General features: G+C 45.1%; 2 protein-coding genes across 3 annotated transcripts in view; one reads left to right on the top strand and one right to left on the bottom strand.

Annotated features, from left to right (window-relative positions):
- LOC136628679 (uncharacterized) overlaps positions 1-19,419 on the top strand; it is a 256,103-nt gene that overhangs the window by 94,676 nt on the left and 142,008 nt on the right. The window lies entirely within an intron of this gene.
- The window catches only part of LOC136627277 (oocyte zinc finger protein XlCOF22-like), a 105,846-nt gene that overhangs the window by 56,184 nt on the left and 30,243 nt on the right, over positions 1-19,419 (bottom strand). The window contains exon 5 of one of the 2 annotated variants that reach the window (XM_066602256.1): positions 14,044-18,063. The exons of the other annotated variant lie outside the window; for it this stretch is intronic. Within the exon in view, the coding sequence (XP_066458353.1) occupies positions 16,817-18,063 (1,247 nt within the window). The 3' untranslated portion in view covers positions 14,044-16,816. Of the gene's footprint in view, positions 1-14,043; positions 18,064-19,419 lie in introns of those variants that run through there. 2 annotated transcript variants of the gene reach the window in all.

Raw genomic sequence — 19,419 nt, 5'->3', positions numbered from 1 at the left:
CTCAGCAGTATAAGAAGTAGCAACCAATCACAGCACAGCTTTCATTTTACCTCAGCAGTATAAGAAATTGCAACCAATCACAGCACAGCTTTCATTTTACCTCAGCAGTATAATATATAACAACCAATCACAGCGCAGCTTTCATTTTACCTCAGCAGTATAATATATAACAACCAATCACAGCACAGCTTTCATTTTACCTCAGCATTCTCAATATCCAGCAATTGTCCTGTGATACGTTCGGCGGATGCATCATCTTGTAGTTGAACACGCCTCCCGTTGGTCGTAATGCCTTTTGTTTTTGTGCTTGAGATGGAAATCAAACGATCTTTGTCTGGGGGGGGCATAACTGTCGACGACGCTCGCACGGGCGCCACCTATCGTAGGATAGTTGTACTATGCCAGTAATCTTCCCAGGAGTGTACTCAACAACTTCCCAAAGTTTCATGGCGATTAGTTGAATGGTGTAGTATCGCGTAAAGGACAGACAGACAGACATACATTTCTTTTTATCTATCTAGATAACAACCAATCACAGCGCAGCTTTCATGTTACCTCAGCTTTATAATATATAACACCCAATCACAGCACAGCGTTCATGTTACCTCAGCAGTATAATATATAACAACCAATCACAGTGCAGCTTTCATGTTACCTCAGTATAATATATAACACCCAATCACAGCGCAGCTTTCATGTTACCTCAGTATAATATATAACACCCAATCACAGCGCAGCTTTCATGTTACCTCAGCAGTATAATATATAACAACCAATCACAGTGCAGCTTTCATGTTACCTCAGTATAATATATAACACCCAATCACAGCACAGCGTTCATGTTACCTCAGCAGTATAATATATAACAACCAATCACAGCTTTCATGTTACCTCAGTATAATATATAACACCCAATCACAGCGCAGCTTTCATGTTACCTCAGCAGTATAATATATAACACCCAATCACAGCACAGCGTTCATGTTACCTCAGCAGTATAATATATAACAACCAATCACAGCGCAGCTTTCATGTTACCTCAGCAGTATAATATATAACATCCAATCACAGCGCAGCTTTCATGTTACCTCAGTATAATATATAACAACCAATCACAGCACAGCTTTCATGTTACCTCAGCAGTAAGAGAAATAACAACCAATCACAGCGCAACGTTTATTCTGCCTCAGCAATATAAAAAATAGCAACAAATCACAGCGCAGCATTCATTTTACCTCAGCGGTATAATATATAGCAACCAATCACAGCGCAGCTTTCATGTTACCTCAGCAGTATAATATATAACAGCCAATCACAGTGCAGCTTTCATGTTACCTCAGTATAATATATAACAACCAATCACAGTGCAGCTTTCATGTTACCTCAGCGGTATAATATATAACAACCAATCACAGCACAGCTTTCATGTTACCTCAGCATTCTCAATATCCAGGAATTGTCTTGTGAAACGTTCGGCGGATGCATCATTTTGTAGTTGAACACGCCTCCCGTTGCTCGTAATGCCTTTTGCTTTTGTGCTTGAGATGGAAATCAAACGATCTTTGTCTGGGGGGCATAACTGTTGATGACGCTCGCACGCGCGCCACCTATCGTAGGATAGATGTACTATGCCAGTAATCTTCCCAGGAGTGTACTCAGCAACTTCCCATTAACTTTTCCTATTTATGGCATAATCAATGCTCGTGCCAAATTTCACGTTTCTATGACATTGGGAAGCGAGAAAATTAGATTCCGTACGTAAAATTTGGACGCCAATTCTTTTGCGCCGAGAATTAAATAATCGAGTTGGGACCCATTAGCGTTTCCTATTTATGACATAATCAATGCTCGTGCCAAATTTTGAGTTTCTATGACATTGGGAAGCGAGAAAATTAGATTCCGTACGTAAAATTTGGACGCTAATTATTTTGCACATAGAATTGAATAATCGAGTTGGGACCCATTAGCGTTTCCTATTTGTGACATATTTAATGCCCGTGCCAAATTTCAAGTTTCTATGTGAGAAAATTAGATTCTGTACGTAAAATTTGGACGCTAATTCTTTTGCGCATAGAATTGAATAATCGAGTTGGGACCCATTAGCTTTTCCTATTTATGACATAGTCAATGCTCGTGCCAAATTTCATGTTTCTATGACATCGGGAAGTGAGAGAATTAGTGGCAATGATGGAAATCGAACGATCTACGTGGCTCTGTACGTGTCATAATAGAGCCTTAATGACATCACAATGCAGCTTTAACTGTCAGACATCCAGTGATGGAAATCAAACGATCTACGTGGGGGGGGGGGGCGTAACTTTCGACGACGCTCGCTCGCTCGCGCGCGCACCATTTATTGTAGGATAGTTGTACTATGCCTATAATCTTCCCAGGAGTGTACTCAACAACTTCCCAAAGTTTCATGGCGATCGGATGAATGGTGTAGTAGCGCATAAAGGACAAACAGACAGACCAACAGACAGACAGACACGCACGCACGCACGCATACAGACATACATTCAATTTTATATATATAGATCAATGCTCGTGCCAAATTTCAAGTTTCTATGACATTGGGAAGCGAGAAAATTAGATTCCGTACGTAAAATTTGGACGCTAATTCTTTTGCGCATAGAATTGAATAATGGAGTTGAGACCCATTAGCATTTCCTATTTATGACATAATCAATGCTCGTGCCAAATTTCACGTTTCTATGACACCGGAAAGTGAGAAAATTAGATTCCGTACGTAAAATTAGGACGCTAATTCTTTTGCACATAGAATTGAATAATCGAGTTGGGACCCATTAGCTTTTCCTATTTATGACATAATCAATGCTCGTGCCAAATTTTGAGTTTCTATGACATTGGGAAGCGAGAAAATTTGATTCCGTACGTAAAATTTGGAAGCTAATTCTTTTGCGCATAGAATTGAATAATGGAGTTGGGACCCATTAGCTTTTCCTATTTATGACATAATCAATGCTCGTGCCAAATTTCACGTTTCTATGACACCGGAAAGTGAGAAAATTACATTCTGTACGTAAAATTTGGACGCTAATTCTTTTGCGCATAGAATTGAATAATGGAGTTGGGACCCATTAGCTTTTCCTATTTATGACATAATCAATGCTCGTGCCAAATTTTGAGTTTCTATGACATTGGGAAGCGAGAAAATTTGATTCCGTACGTAAAATTTGGACACTAATTCTTTTGCGCATAGAATTGAATAATGGAGTTGGGACCCATTACCTTTTCCTATTTATGACATAGTCAATGCTCGTGCCAAATTTCATGTTTCTACGACATCGGGAAGTGAGAGAATTAGTGGCAATGATGGAAATCGAACGATCTACGTGGCTCTGTACGTGTCATAATAGAGCCTTAATGACATCACAATGCAGCTTTAACTGTCAGACATCCAGTGATGGAAATCAAACGATCTACGTGGGGGGGGGGGCGTAACTTTCGACGACGCTCGCGCGCGCACCATTTATTGTAGGATAGTTGTACTATGCCTATAATCTTCCCAGGAGTGTAGTCAACAACTTCCCAAAGTTTCATGGCGATCGGATGAATGGTGTAGTAGCGCATAAAGGACAAACAGACAGACACACAGACACGCACGCACGCATACAGACATACATTCAATTTTATATATATAGATAACACGCTGGTCTGTTGACCCGCTAACGCTAATCTGGAGACCATAAAACTTTCCCATTCCTTATCAATGGACTAACTAAGTATTTACTCCTCTTCTCATCCTGTTCTGGTATTGTTTTGAGTGTGAATTAATCCCAACGTGTCTTGTCATAAGTATGTGTGTGCTGTAACAGGGTGAGAGGTGTGGTCTGGAATGGAAGGTATATGTCACAGAGGTTGTTAGCTTCTGTGATGTAGATCGGTCCAATTTTACTCCAGGCCAGATCTTACACCTAAATAAGTAAGCAATGTAAGGAGACAGGTGGAAGTGAGGACAAGGTGTGTGTGTCTGGGAGAACCAGACTTTAGTTGTAACCTGACTTCTGTTGTGAGCAGAGAGACGCTGTGGACAAAGAGCTACATTGTCCAGTAGGACACCTGGGGAACACCTGCCCTAGGACTGGGGTCTGGAGACACTACGACTTAAAGACTAGCTGTGCTCTGGACAACTACAGGTCTGTGAAAACAAACTGACTTATTACTGTTTCCCTCAGCTGTGGGCTTAACTGCTCCCCCTGTGGACTGTGGAGGGTTAAATTGAAAGGACTTTTGCAAACTTTATCATTTCTCTGGAGACCCAGTCGTTTATGTTCTGCTAAAACGTATATGAATAAGCCAACAAAGAAGTAAAAGTGACTATTTGGCGTACTCATTAACCCCCGTGGCATTAGAAGTGGTGGAGGATGCGCAGGCAGTAGTAGACTCCCTGAGAAAAACAAACTGTTGCCATAGCCATGGAGGAGTTAATAAAACAGCTAGCGGCAACTAGCACACAGCAGCAGAAAGCATTGTTTCAGCAGCAAAAGAACCATGCAGAAGCATTACAGATGCAACAAGAAACAAATTGACTTCTGACTCGTCAGATGGCGATCCTAATGGAGATTTAAAAAAAAGAGAAGTCATCCACTAGTATGGACATATTAAAGACCGTAAGGGGGTCGTTACAAAAAATGACCCCAGAGGATGATATAGAAGCTTACCTGGCAGCAAGGGAAAAACTGCAACCAGAACAATGGGCGGAAGTTATAGCCCCCTATCTCACTGGGGAGCCGCAACAGGCATATTATGACTTGCCCCAACAGGATGCCCCAAGCTAAAAACTGAGATTTTGGCTCGCCTGGGGGTGAGCGTGGCAGTCCGAGCACAGCGAGTCCATCACTGGAAGTAAGCCAAGACAAACCGCCCAGGTCACAAATATTTGAGTGTAAGCATGTCGGCACTGGCAGTTGACAGACGGGTACACTTATCTGTGATGATCCCCCCCCAGCTGCACTAAACACCCTCTCTGACAAGTTACTAGTGGCAGGCAGGCCAGCACCTCCAGGGAGTACAGCGCAAGTTCTTGCCACGTGTCCAGCTTTGAAACCCACTAGTTGTATGGAGCAGAGGCATCACGGAGGACGGTGGTACGATCGGCTATGTACTCCTTCACCATCTTTTTACAGTGCTCCCTCTGACTCAGCCTTGACTGGAGAGTGTTCCCCTTCCTGCGCTGGACATGCTGCCTGATCCCCGCGCCTCCCCTGCTAGTTGGCCCTCGGAACTGCATGCGTCTTCTGCCACTAGCGCTGTCAGACGGGAAGTTTAGCATCACTTTTCCCACCAGGGCCCCATGGTATTGCATCACTCTCGTACCCCTTTCCTCTTCGGGAATGAGAGTGGAAAGGTTTTCCTTATACCGTGGGTCGAGAAGGGTGTACACCCAGTAATCTGTGTTGGCCAGAATGCATCTAACGCGAGGGTCACGAGAAAGGCAGCCTAACATGAAGTCAGTCATGTGTGCCAGGGTACCAGTACGCAACACTTCGCTGTCCTCACTAGAAAGATGACTTTCAGGATCCTCTTCCTCCTCCTCTTCAGCCCATACACGCTGAACAGATGAGAGACAAGCAGCATGGGTACCCTCTGCAGTGTGCCCAGCTTTCTCTTCCCCCTCCTCCTCCTGCCCCTCCACCTCCTCCTCCTCTAAAATGCGCTGAGATATAGACATGAGGGTGGTCTGGCTATCAAGTGACATACTGTCATCCCCCCCCGTCTCCTGTTCCAACCGCAAAGCGTCGGCCTTTATGCTTTGCAGCGAACTTCTCAGCAGGCAAAGCAGCGGGATGGTAATGCTAATGATTGCTGCATCGCCGCTCACTATCTAGGTTGACTCCTCAGTTTCTGAGGACCTGGCAGATATCTGCCATCCAGGCCCACTCCTCAGTAAAGAATTGGGGAGGCTGACTCCCACTACGCCGCCCATGTTGCAGCTGGTATTCCACTATTGCTCTACGCTGCTCATAGAGCCTGGCCAACATGTGCAGTGTAGAGTTCCAGTGAGTGGGCACGTCACACAGCAGTCGGTGCTCTGGCAGATTAAACCGATGTTGCAGGGTCCTCAGGGTGGCAGCGTCCATGGTGCACTTGCGGAAATGTGCGCAGATGCGGCGCACCTTGCCGAGTAGGTCAGACAAGTGGGGGTAGCTTTTAAGAAACTTTGAACCACCAGATTGAAGACGTGGGCCAGGCATGGTCCGTGTGTGAGGCTGCAGAGCCGCCACCGGGTTACGGCCGTTGTCACACACGACCATGCCCAGTTGGAGGCTCAGCGGCGAAAGCCAGAGGTTGGTCTGCTCTGTCAGACCCTGCAACAGTTTGGGGGCCGTGTGCCTCTTGTCACCTAAGCTGAGTAGTTTCAGCACGGCCTGCTGACGCTTGCCCACCGCTGTGCTGCCACGCGATACTGACTGCTGGCGACGTGCTCACACTTTTTAATTGAGAGGTAGAGGTGGCGGAGGAGGGAGAGGGTTTGGAGGAGGTGGCATAAAACGCCGCAGATACCAGCACCGAGGTAGGACCCGCTATTCTGAGTGTGTGTAGGATGTGAGCGGTCCCAGGCTCTGACTCGGTCCCAGCCTCCACCAAATTCACCCAATGTGCCGTCAGGGAGATATAGTGGCCCTGCCCGCCAGTACTTGTCCAATTGTCCGTGGTTAAGTGGACCTTCCCAGTAACCGCATTGGTGAGGGCACGATTTATGTTGCGGGAGATGTGCTGGTGTAGGGCTGGGGCGGCAAACCGGGAACAATAGTGGCGACTGGGGACCGAGTAGCGCGGGACCACCGCAGCCATCATGTTTTTGAAAGCCTCCGTTTCCACAAGCCTGTACGGCAGCATCTCCTGGCTGATTAATTTGGCAATGTGCACGTTTAAAGCTTGTGCATGCGGGTGTGTGGCGGCGTATTTGCTCCAATGCTTGTGTTAGCGACAGCTGAACGCTGTGCTGAGAGACATTGCTGGATGGAGTGGAGGACAGCGGAGGTGAGGGTGTGGGTGCAGGCTGGGAGGCGTTAGTGCCTGTGTCCTGGGAGGGGGATTGGATCTGTGTGGTAGGTTGGGGCACAGGGGGAGAGGCAGTGGTGCAACCCGGAGGCGGTGAACGGCCTTTGTCCCACCTCGTGGGGTGCTTGGCCATCATATGCCTGCGCATGCTGGTGCTGGTGAGGCTGGTAGTGGGGGTTCCACAGCTGATCTTGGTGCGACACAGGTTGCACACCACTGTTTGTCGGTCGTCCGCGCTTTCACTGAAAAACATCCACACCTTTGAACACCTAGGCCTCTGCACAGAGGCTTGCCGCGTGGTGATGCTTTGGGAAACAGTTGGGGGATTCTTCATTCTGGCCCTGCCTCTCCCCCTAGCCACCCCACTGCCTCTTCCAACCTGTCCTGCTGCTTCACTTGCCTCCCCCTCTGAGGCCCTGTCCTCAGTAGGCTTAGCAAACCAGGTGGGGTCAGTCACCTCATCGGCCAACTGCTCTTCCTCCGAATCCTCTGTGCGTTCCTCCCTCGGACTTAGTGCCCTTACTACTACCTCACTGACAGACAACTGTGTCTCATCATCATCATCCTCCTCACGCACAAAAAGCTCTTGAGACAGTTGCCGGAAGTCCCCAGCCTCATCACCCGGACTCTGGGAACTTTCCAAAGGTTGGGAATCGGTCATGACAAACTCCTCAGGTGAGAGAGGAACCAGTTTTTCCCACTCATGGCAGGGACCCGAGAACAGTTCCTGGGAGTCTGCCTGCTCAGAATATGTCATTTTCATGGAGTGAGGAGGCTGGGAGGAAGGAGGAGCAGCAGCCAGAGGATTCAGAGTTGCAGTCCTTAGTCCGGGAGTAGTGGACTGCATAGAAGACTGGGTGGTCGATACACTGCTGGATGCATTTTCACCCATCCACGACAGGACCTGCTCACACTGCTCTGTTTGTAATAAAGGTCTACCACGCGGACCCGTAAATTGGGATATGAAGCTGGGGACCCCAGAAACTTGCCTCTCTCCTAATCCCGCAGCAGCCGGCTGTGATTCAACTGGACCAGGAACTCGGCCTGTGCCCACAGCCTCACTTGGACATCCACGTCCTCGACCCTTACCCCTACTCCTCATCATGGCAGATTAAGAATAGAGCAGGGCCCAAATAAATTACCCCACTGTACAGCACTGACAACTGTGGCTTAATTCACCGCACACAGAGACTTGTAGATAGCGGAGGCTCTATGCTGTGACTTGTGTCTTGCGCTGATACCTAGGGGTAATTTACCGCTCGCAGAGACTTGTAGATAATAGAGGCTGTGTGGAGGGGGATAAGACTCTAAAGCCAGTGGATAGTGCTGGTAACTGCGGCGATCTCAACCCCACCAAGGAAAGGGTATTGTGAGACGCTCTGCACAGCGGCTGAGCTGAAATACTTTGCAGTGGCCCGGGAAATATTACAGTACTGTTTAGCGGTGAGACCTCTGTCTAATGCACTGCAGACACAGAACGGTATAAATGAGGTAGTTCGCAGCAGGCTAAGAATTATTTGCGTGCACTTTCACGGTGAGAGCGGTATTGTACGGTACTGCAGCCTGAAAAAAATATTACGAGAGGCTGCAAACAAGCCTAGCTGCGTAATACAAAAATGAAAGCACTACAACTCCCAGCAGGCCCCAAGTAAAATGCACACAGTCAGATGTAGCCCAACGAAGGAGCTTTGGGGTTTTTGAAGACAGGACCTATGCTAACATTTTCCCTATCTCAGCAGCACCTTCCCTATACTCTGTATAATACACTGCAGACTGAGAACACTTTAGCTGTAATGGCCTGCAGAGGTCGAGATGAAAAAGAAAATGGTGCACTACTGCTCCCAGCCAGCCACAACAGTAATACACATGGTCAGATGTGGCCCTGAGAAGGACCGTTGGGGTTCTTGAAGACATGACCTACACTAACACTTTCCCTATATCTGCAGCAGCGCTGTCCCTAATCTCTGCCAGCGTGTGTCTGAGGCGAGTCGCGGGCGGGATCGCTTTAAGTACTCGGCGGTCACCTGATCGGCCCAGCGACTCACTGCAGGGGCTATTTCTTACAGCTGACACCCATTTGCAACAGCTCCAATCAGCAGCGCCGCTGAGGGAAACTGTTACCCTTTAAATGCTGCTGTCAATTCTGACAGCAGCATCTAAATGCCCCGATCGATATTTGAAGCGCCTGAACGGCCCCCCGCAATGAGATCACAGCGTGCCGTGCAGTTGCCACAGCAGCCAGGGGCCTTCTAAAAGCCCCCAGGGCTACCATGGTAGATTACCTATCAAAGCATTCTTGTGGTATGGCTTGATCGATTGCCTGTCAGATCGCAGTATAATGTAATATAGTATTACATCATCTAATGCAACCCCATAACATCCGAGATGCAGGAGTGAGCGCTGATAACAAGCTGGATGGTCCAGCTCCTCTTGAGCCCACAGGACACTGGGTCCATGGTTTCCAAAAATAATTTCAAATTGTGATTCATTGGACCACAGAACAGTTTTCCATTCTGCCTCAGTCTAGTTTAGATGAGGTTTGGCCCATAGAAGATGTTGGCATTTCTGGATGGTGTTGGTATATGGCTTCTTCTTTGCAGGATTTCACTGTAACTTGCATTTGTGGTTGCAGGGTGAACTGTGTTCACAGAGTGATTTCTGGCAGTATTCCTGAGCCCATGCAATGATTACATTACAGAATCATGCCTGCTTTCAATGCAGCGCCGCCTGAGGTCCCGTAGACCTCCAGCATCCAATATTGACCGTCAGCCTTGCTCCTTGTACACATGAATTTCTCCAGATGTTTGAATCTCTTGATGATATTATGGAGTGTAGATGGTAGAATATTCAGTCTTTGCAATTTTACATTGAGGAACATTTTTCTGAAGTTGTTCCACAATTTTTAGACGCAGTTTTTCACAGATCTGTGACCTCTGACCATCGTTGCTTCAGAGACTCTGCCTCTCTAACATGCCGCTCTTTCTATACAGTCTTGCGACTTAGAAAATTGACCCTCCAGCTGTTTTCCATTAGCATCACTTACTTTTCCAGCCTTTTGTTAGCCCTGTCCCAACATTTGTGTGATGTGTTGCTAAATGAGTTTAAATGTCTTTCCCCCTCCCCCAGTCCCGTCTGATTCGTGTTCTATGTTAAAAGTGTGAAGAAAATGTGGTTAGATGAGATTTCCAAATCATTGCATTCTTTTATTCTTAACATTTCTCTACATTTTACGCAGTGACCCACCTTTTTGGGAATTGGGGTTGTATTAACCTGGAACATCTGGAATAAGCCATTTAAAGGTTCTCCTTGATCTCTAAGGTGGGATTAACTGGGAGATCCCACTCTTCTCTCCTTACCAGTAAATGAAAAATTGCTTACTTTTCATACTATCAATTGCACCATTTAGATCCATATAACAGCATCACATAGACTGAGACTAGAAAATGAATCCATAACCCGAAGCAGATCTGAGATCACATTATCCTCCCATTATATAAGGCACTTGTCAGGCCTCACATGGAATACTGCACACAGTTCTGGTCACCGGTGCTCAGGAAAGATGTCACAGTGCTGGAGGGGGTTCAAAGAAGAGCAACTAAAGTAATACATGGAATGAAGGGACTGGAATACCCAGAGAGGCACCAAAACTGGGATTATTCACCCCGGAAAAAAGACGGCTAAGGGGCGACCAAATAACTGTGTATAAATCCATGAGGGGACGATACAAGGATCTCTGCCATGATCTGTTTATACCCAGGACTGCGACGGTAACAAGAGGACATCCGCTACGTCTAGAAGAAAGCAGGTTTCATCACCAACACAGAAGGGGGTTCTTTACTGTAAGAGCAGTGAGACTGTGGAACTCTCTGCCTGAGGACGTGGTGATGGCAAAATCCTTAGAGGAGTTTAAGAGGGACTAGATGTCTTTTTAGAGGGCTACGATATTACAGGATATAGACCTTAAATAACCAGAGGGGTTGTTGATTCATGTCTTGGCAGTCAGTTATTCCGACTGCCATTATGGAGTCAGGAAGGAATTTTTCCCCCCACAATGGGCTACATTGTCTTCTGCCTCAATTTTTTTTTGCCTTCCCCTGGATCAACAAGGGGGTCAAAGCAGTCTGAATTGGATGGACATTGTCTTCTTCCAGCCTAACATCCTATGTTACACCACCAAACCTTTCCTAATTTGTGAACAGTGCTTTGGTTATGATCAGAACATTTAGGAATATTGAACCTTGGGCAGCAATTGGGAAGGCCCTTTTAAGAGACTTGGCACAATGGGACAATGATTTTGGTGTTATTTAATTATCCGCCGGTGGTCAATGATACCCTATGGGCAATTTTATATGTGGATCATGCCCGCGGGGGACCCATGCGGATTTAATGAATCTATTTTCCTCGTGGACATTGGGCCTTAATGTTATATTCAAAATCTAGGATTTACTAAAATTAAGCTTGAAGTTGGACAGTTTGTCAAGGTTTTCCAATAGTTGGGTCAGAAGAGGGATGCCCTCCTTCAGGTTTGCGCTCAAAAACAGTAGGTCATTTTTAAATGCAGATGACTTTAAGATTTACCTGACATTAAACCTGTAGTAGATTGTAATAGAGTCTCCACTGATAAAACAAAAAAATGTGGGCGAGAGCGGGCATCCCTGACTCGCACCATTGGTAGCGGAGAACATTGAGGATAATTTCAGTGTAACGTGGATGAACAGATAGAAGTGTCACACTGACCGCGGCCTCTACAGCAGGGATCACTGGTGAATGTTACTGCAGGAGCCCAGCAGACCTTTGACAATCAAGGCCCTGCTATACCCACTGGCACCCACTGGCTTGGGACACCAATGACTGCTGGAAAAAGGGGTGTGGGTGGTCAGATTTAAGGGAACCAGTCAGCTCCCATGATCCCCATAAATGAAGGTTATGACTTACAGAAGAGAGGGGTGCTGGTCCTGGGGGTGTAAGTCCCTGTTGTTCACCTGCAAATGCACCACTCAGTACATGTAGTAGGCTCTTTCAATTGCCCACATGCACCAACATGCTGCATACACCTCGCAGCAGCTTTGGAGCCAGTGAATAGAGAGGTAGGCAAATATAAAATTCCCACCCTCGGACTCCGTGTCCCGGCTCCTGGGAGTCCATGACTTTAGCTTATAGGACTAACAGAACTGTCAGATTACCTCTACCTTCTTGCAGATGTTGGAGATACAACAGCTTCAGCTCGTCATGTACATTGCTGGAGGGACTGCAGTTTATTAACAGAACATTAGATGGCGCTGTCACTAATACTTATATATAGTCTCCCGGGTATTGAATTGTTTTTGCTGTACTGCTGTATACTCGCTGGTTCTTCCTCTTCTTCCTCCATGTAAACTTTATCTCTTTGACTCCACACGTGTGGATCCAGTAAAGCAGGTTGTTCCTCCACAATGTCTGCCTGAAGTGACAACGGCAAACACGCTCTGTACACGTTCAGCACAGCGCACCAGTAGTTCCCGTATCGCGCCGTATATACGTACAGCGCTGATTACCAGGGAGCACAGAAACTGAGCACACAATAATTCGAGCAGGATCACCGCTGCAGCTACTAGATGGAGCTTAGTACAGATCCCAGTGAGTTAACCCTTTAGATGCCGATGCCAGTGCAGACAGGGACGTCCATGGTGTTTGGGGAGGGCTCGCTCTTTCTCCCCATGGACAGTTCATAGGACACCGATGATTGCCAAGGCAACTAGACCAGTTAAGCCCCATTTATACAGGATTGTCATTTGAATAAACAAATTAACAACTTTTTTGCATATATTTACACTTCACGAAAATCATTTGAAGTCCTCCCTACTTCTTTCCTTATCTCAAGTAAACCTGTATCTGTTGTTTGCACAGGTGAGTGTTTATGCGAGGAATCTCTGGCCAGCAGGTTTTTAATGAGTGTGAAGAAAAGCCATCGTCTTCTGTGGCATAAGTAAACAAGTGCAAACAATCACCCCTCCCTGCAAGTGGTTTAGTTTTTTTTAAAGGGACTGAACAAATGTCATATAAACCAAAACGAAAAGTGAATAAACGACTATTTTTATGCCGGCTGAAACTCAGCAATAAACGGCAAGTGAACAAATAGCGCACGATGGCTTCGCGTTTACATGTAACGATTGTCGCGCAAGTCCATTTGTTTGAACGAATTTTGAGTGATAATCGTTGTGTGCAAATGGGCCTTTACAGGGTTTTATCTAAGCGATTATATAGTCGCATCTTCAAGTTGAATTGTGGGACAAACCAATGTAGTTAAGGAGAAAAAAAGATTCCAATAACCCGATTAGGCCAGTCTCACAGGGTCAGTGCTAGCATGGGATTTCCCTGCAGATGCAAGGCATTTTTATCCCAAAACTGCCTTGCACCACTTAGGGGAAGTAGCGATCCTCCGGCGCAGGGGAAGATGGTGGAGTTACTCCTACGGTTGTCAATGAGGAAGCATTGCACAGCACGGCTGCACCCAGCACAGAGTGCGATGCTGCCGCCAGCCCCATTGAGAACAATGAGTAATAGGACTTGCCACAATTTGTTTCCCGCATCGCAGTGCAATGTTGCAAAAAAAAAAAAAAATGTGAAAAGAGTGGGGTTCATATTCATGCGAGATTCTCGCGTCTCGTAATGCACAAATCTCACGCGATTTTCTTGACCGAGTGAAAATGGCCTCAAGCCATTAGAAAAATGCAAATAAATTTTAAAAAACCACACGAATCTAGTATTGACTCATTTGTAACGATCGGTACTATAAAATTGTTATTTAGCCCGTATGGCGAACATATAAACAAAAAACACGTTTGATCATCCTGCCTCATAAAAAAGGAAAAGCGATCCAAGTCTGATGCACCCAAAAATGGGAGAAACACGAACTTCAGCTTATCCCACAGAAACCCTCATGCAGCGCCGGGAAGAATCAATGACAAATTCAGACTCTGAATGCAGTGAAAATTCTATGAAAAATGCTTTTATTGTTCCAAAGTCTGGAAAAAAAAAGATAAAATTTGGTATCGCTGGAATTATAATGACCCACAGAATGAGGACAACATCTCAACTTTATTACAGGTCAACGGCGTGTGCAAATAAATAAAAACATGGCAGAATTCACACCAAAACACATGAAATGATGACAAAGCCACGCCCCCCCCCAGAGCGGTGACCGCATCCGGCAAAACACAGGCAGCTGCACCGATGGAGCAAAAAGTTATGTGCTGCGAATACGGTGATGTGAAGGACATTCTAGGAAAAAGGCTCCTATTGGACAAAAGTACTAAAAAACCCATATATACGTATAAATGGGGTATTGCTCCGCAGAATCCGGTTATAGCGCACGCCGGACGGATGAAACAATATACAACGCCAGTACTGGGTGGTCTAGAGCCGATCCTCTCCTAACACAGTAGGATAAACCGATCACAAAGGCTTCGGAAGCCCAAAATGTCACCAATGAAAACCTCCGCTCATCCCGCAAAAACCAACCCTGGCAGAGGCGCCAGAACCACGAGGCGCTCTGTGATGGCTGAGGCCGGCGTCCGAGTCGTGTTGGGGGATTTCTAAAGCCTTCAGGGTCACAGTAATGGAGTTTTGTTTATCTGGTAACTTCTGTTGTGTTACAGAAAAAAATTACTATTGAAAATCTGCAAAAATAAAAAAAATGTACAACTTTATCCTCCACTTTGCTTTAGTTTCTGTCAAACACCTAAGAAGTGAAGTCCTGTTGCACGCGGAGGACGCGATATCACCATGAGAAACATCACCTCGGAGGTCCGTGCAATGGAGCATTTTTGTGGTGCTACAAAGTCGTGTGACTTTGCAGCACCACGTGCGAGGATTTTCTGGGGCTTGAAATATAAGCCCTACCCCAAAACTAAGTCCTAGCTGCAGACAAAAAAAAAACAACCATACAATCACCTAAGAAGCGCTGTCCATCTTGGCTGCATCTTTCCCCCGGTCCCCGGCAGTTGGCTTCAGGCATGTCTCCTGGCCAATCCCCGGCCAGAAGACAACCGCTGGGGACTAGGGAGAAGACGCGGCAGAGCTGAGAGCACTTCTTAGGTGGTGATGTGTTTTTTCCCTGCAGCCAGGGCTTAGTTTAGGGCTTTGACATTGCAAGTAGTGGCCATATTGTGAAGCCCGCGAGGCGTTTGACTCGCAGTGTCACAGGTTACAAAACATCACTAATAATAATCTTTATTTGTACAGCACCGACTTATTCCGCAGCGCTAATGTGAAGGAACCCATAAGAAGGCATGGGCCTAACATACATGTGATCTGTAGCATTGTCGAAATGCGAGAAAATTGCGCAAAATGGTACCAACATCAGCGCTCATGCGGTACACCGTATTGATCAGCTGTCTGACGTGGGGTGATAATTTGTCTTACAAGTAGAAAAATTCTAAGTTTGAAGATCACAGGGTTTTCAAAGTTTTCTGTAAATTTAGGATTATATATCTGCCAAATGTATCGATTAACATTCACCACTGACATAAAGTACAACTCGTCACGGAAACCAATCTCAGGATCAGCTGGATAAGTACAAGCATTGCAAAGTCAGATTAGAAACATGGGGCCTGGTGAGGAAGGCCAAAACTGGGTGCAGGGGGAGGGGTTAAGGGATGCACCTTAAAATCTTATGATTGGCTACTATTATTCATTCAGAAGTATGACGAACATTAGTAACCAATCAGCCAAGGTGCATTCTTGGTAAGTGAATTTGTAATCAGAAAATGACCCATTACATAAATCATATTTTTCTGTGAACTTTACGAATTTTGAGAATTTTGTTCACAATTTATATTAAATAATAATAAATAATAATTCTAAAGTCCTGCAGTCCTCACACGGACAACAGAGCCCGATACTAGTCCGACACTTCCTGTTCTGTAGAGAAAACTCAGCCGTCATCTCTTTATCATCACAGGCAGGATTACACTGAGAGGTGACATCTATATATAGATAACACAGGATCCACTATTCACAATAGTCACAGCTCACCTCCTCTACTCCCTGTACACTGACCACTAAGCCTAATAATAGTCTGACACTTCCTGTTCTGTAGAACTTTTCAGGCATTTCTTTATCATCACAGGTAGGATTACACTGAGAGGGGACACCTATACGTATAGATAACACAGGGTCTATCAATCACAATTGGTGATCAGCTGTGACTATCTACTCTCCTCCCTGCACAATGACCTCGGCATTGGTCATAGAGCATGTCTAGAACAGTCTCCCATACAAGTCAATGGATCCCCTCCTGTTGATTGAGTGAATGGCCCATGAGGATCCTATAAAGCATATCTCTAAAAGCTGATAAATATAGCTCAGGAAAGATAGCCACCCCCACAGTCATGTACAAACAAGATGGCCGACAACATAGTCCTGTACAGACAACATAGTAAAAATATTCTACACTCAGAAGACAAAAACATTAGGAAAATGAAAAATGTTTCACTATGAAAAAATTGGTGATACCGTCCCTTTAAAACATCAATTAATGATAACTTTAGTAAAAGCCAATATTTACTAATGAAAGTAACATCTGTAAATGGTTCAATATTAACAATTAACAAGTCTCACAATTATTGGTGCAAACATTTCACACACACAATGCAGTCTAAAAACTCAACTCTTATTGGCTGTGATGTCTGAATAATTCGGTGTGTTAAAAATCTTTTTGCGCTTATAAAACATTTCCTACATTCCAAACAAGAATCTGATTTCTTCTTTGTGTGAGTTCTCTGGTGAATTACTAAAGGTATTTTCCTTAGAAAATGTTTTCCACATATAGAAGATCGAAATGACTTCTCTGATGACACTTAAGATGGGCTCTACTAATAAAACATTTCCCACATTCTGAACATGGATACGGCTTCTTCCCTGTGTGAATTCTCTCATGTGTAGCAAGAGTTGATTTCTGAGTAAAACGTTTCCCACATTCTGAACATGAATACGGCTTCTCTCCTGTGTGAATTCTCTCATGTGTAGCAAGAGTCGATTTCCGAGTAAAACATTTCCCACATTCTGAACATGAAAACGGCTTCTTCCCTGTGTGACTTCTCTCATGTCTCACAAGACCTGATTTTTCTGGAAAGTGTTTCCCACATTCTGAACATGAATACGGCATCTCTCCCGTGTGGCTTCTCTCATGAGCAAGAACATCTGATTTCTGAGTAAAACATTTCCCACATTCTGAACATGAATATGGCTTTTCTCCTGTGTGACTTCTGTGATGTGTAACAAGATTTGATTTTTCTGCAAAACATTTCCCACATTCTGGGCATGAATACGGCTTCTCTCCTGTATGAATTCTCTCATGTGTAACGAGACTTGATTTAAGAGAAAAACATTTCCCACATTCTGCACATGAATACGGCTTCTCCCCTGTGTGACTTCTCTCATGTCTAATAAGACTTGATTTTTCTGCAAAGCCTTTCCCACATTCTGCACATGAATACGGCTTCTCTCCTGTGTGAATTCTTTTATGAACAACAAGATGTGATTTCTGAGTAAAACCTTTCCCACATTCTGCACATGAATACGGCCTTTTCCCTGTGTGGCTTCTATCATGTCTAACAAGATTTGATTTTTCTGCAAAGCATTTCGTACATTCTGAACATGAATATAGTTTCTCTCCTGTGTGACTTCTCTCATGTGTAATAAGATTTGATTTATAGCGAAAACATTTCCCACATTCTGAGCAGGAGTGCGGCTTCTCTCCTGCATGACTTTTTCCTCCGTGTATAAAAAGACTTGGGGTTTTTGTAAATGGTTTTCCACATTCATCATATTGCAACCTTTCGCCCCCTTCCAGACCTGTACTTGGGGTAACAATCTGTGATCGGTCATAAGAAGGTTCCTCCTGCTTAGGGGGATTATAGGACAGATCTGTACTGTAAAGTCCTGGCGGTACATCAAGGGTAATGAGGTTTTCTCCTGAGGAGAGCGGTGGGATATCTTCATCTTCTGCTTTATAATTTACCGATGACACAAAGTTTTCCTTCAAGTGATTTTCTGTTAGGAATAAAAAAGGATTGAATTAACAAATCTATAACATTCTTGTTAGACTGCAAAAACACCAGCAGTTTGGGATGAAGTTTGAGGCACAAGTATTCCAGCAGGAAGGAGCAGGAGAAGGCTTGGCTTTAGGTTATCTTTTTACTCCAACCCTGGCTTTGGCTCAAAGATTTGCATCAGACCTGCTCTTACAATTCCAGCTTTCTTATGGAGGGGCTTTAGTGGAATAGAGAGAGTACAGATATCAATCAGAATCTAGAATAAAGCTTTCTGGCATCTCTATGAATTATTTTCATCAATAGCTCAGGCTTTTTAACCCCTTAAGGACCTGACTAGAGATGAGCGACCGTGCTCGGCCACGCCCCTTTTTCGCCCGAGTACCGCGATTTTCGAGTACTTCCGTACTCGGGCGAAAAAAATTCGGGTGGCGCTGTGGGTGAGTGGGGGGGGAGAGGGCTCCCCCCTGTTCCCCGCTGCTACCCCCCACTCACCCACGGCGCCCCCGAGTACTTTTCACTCGAGTACTGAAGTACTCGAAAATGGCGGTACTCGATCGAGTAATTACTCAAAACGAGTACGTTCGCTCATCTCTAGACCTGACACTTTTTAGGGATTTTACCCATGTGGTGGTTTAACTGCCCTTTTTTTCCCCTTCAGCTGGCAAAAAATTATTTTTGCTGCGTTTTTTTTTCCTGTGACATTTATATCTTTTTCACTGACTTTTTTTCCATTTTTTAGTTTTATTGGGGGTAAATGATTTTAAAATAGAAACTACATCCATCCTGATTCCCACACACACAGCACATTACACACACAGCTCTACTACATTCATCTTGACTCCACAGATTACACACAAACCGCTGATGAGATCCTAATCTTGTGATTCCTGACTCCACCCACACAGGTGATCACATGACGGTGATGCTATCATAGGTCCTGGTAGCTGCTGTCAGCTTATCCAGTATACAGTAGTTTCTACCAAACTGCACAATGGCTCCTCCTACAGCAGTGACATGACCGCAGGTCCTTTAGCCCACTGAATCTCTGTGGTGGCGGTAGGTCGGTGTCTCCTGTCAAGACCGCTGAGTTGTATCTGAGATAATAACAGCTGTTGTATTCTCATTTTGTTATTTTTGTCCTCCCCTTTTCAAGAGCCCTAACTGTGGTGTTCTTCTGTCAGTCAGGCTCTGTGTTTTATATCTGTTGTAGGACCTTTGATGACATCACCAAAAGCGAAGCGATAACGTCACCAGGGGTGGAGCATCAGAAGCACTCACATACATACTAACGAACAAGTGATCGTTAGCAGTTTGACTAGAGATTCCGAGACTCTCGCTATGAAATATAGAATCT

The sequence above is a fragment of the Eleutherodactylus coqui genome, chromosome 5 (assembly GCF_035609145.1).
Source record: "Eleutherodactylus coqui strain aEleCoq1 chromosome 5, aEleCoq1.hap1, whole genome shotgun sequence".
In the NCBI taxonomy this organism is placed as follows: domain Eukaryota; kingdom Metazoa; phylum Chordata; class Amphibia; order Anura; family Eleutherodactylidae; genus Eleutherodactylus; species Eleutherodactylus coqui.
Note: the sequence above shows the minus strand (reverse complement) of the source record. Positions and strands in the feature narration are given on the sequence as shown.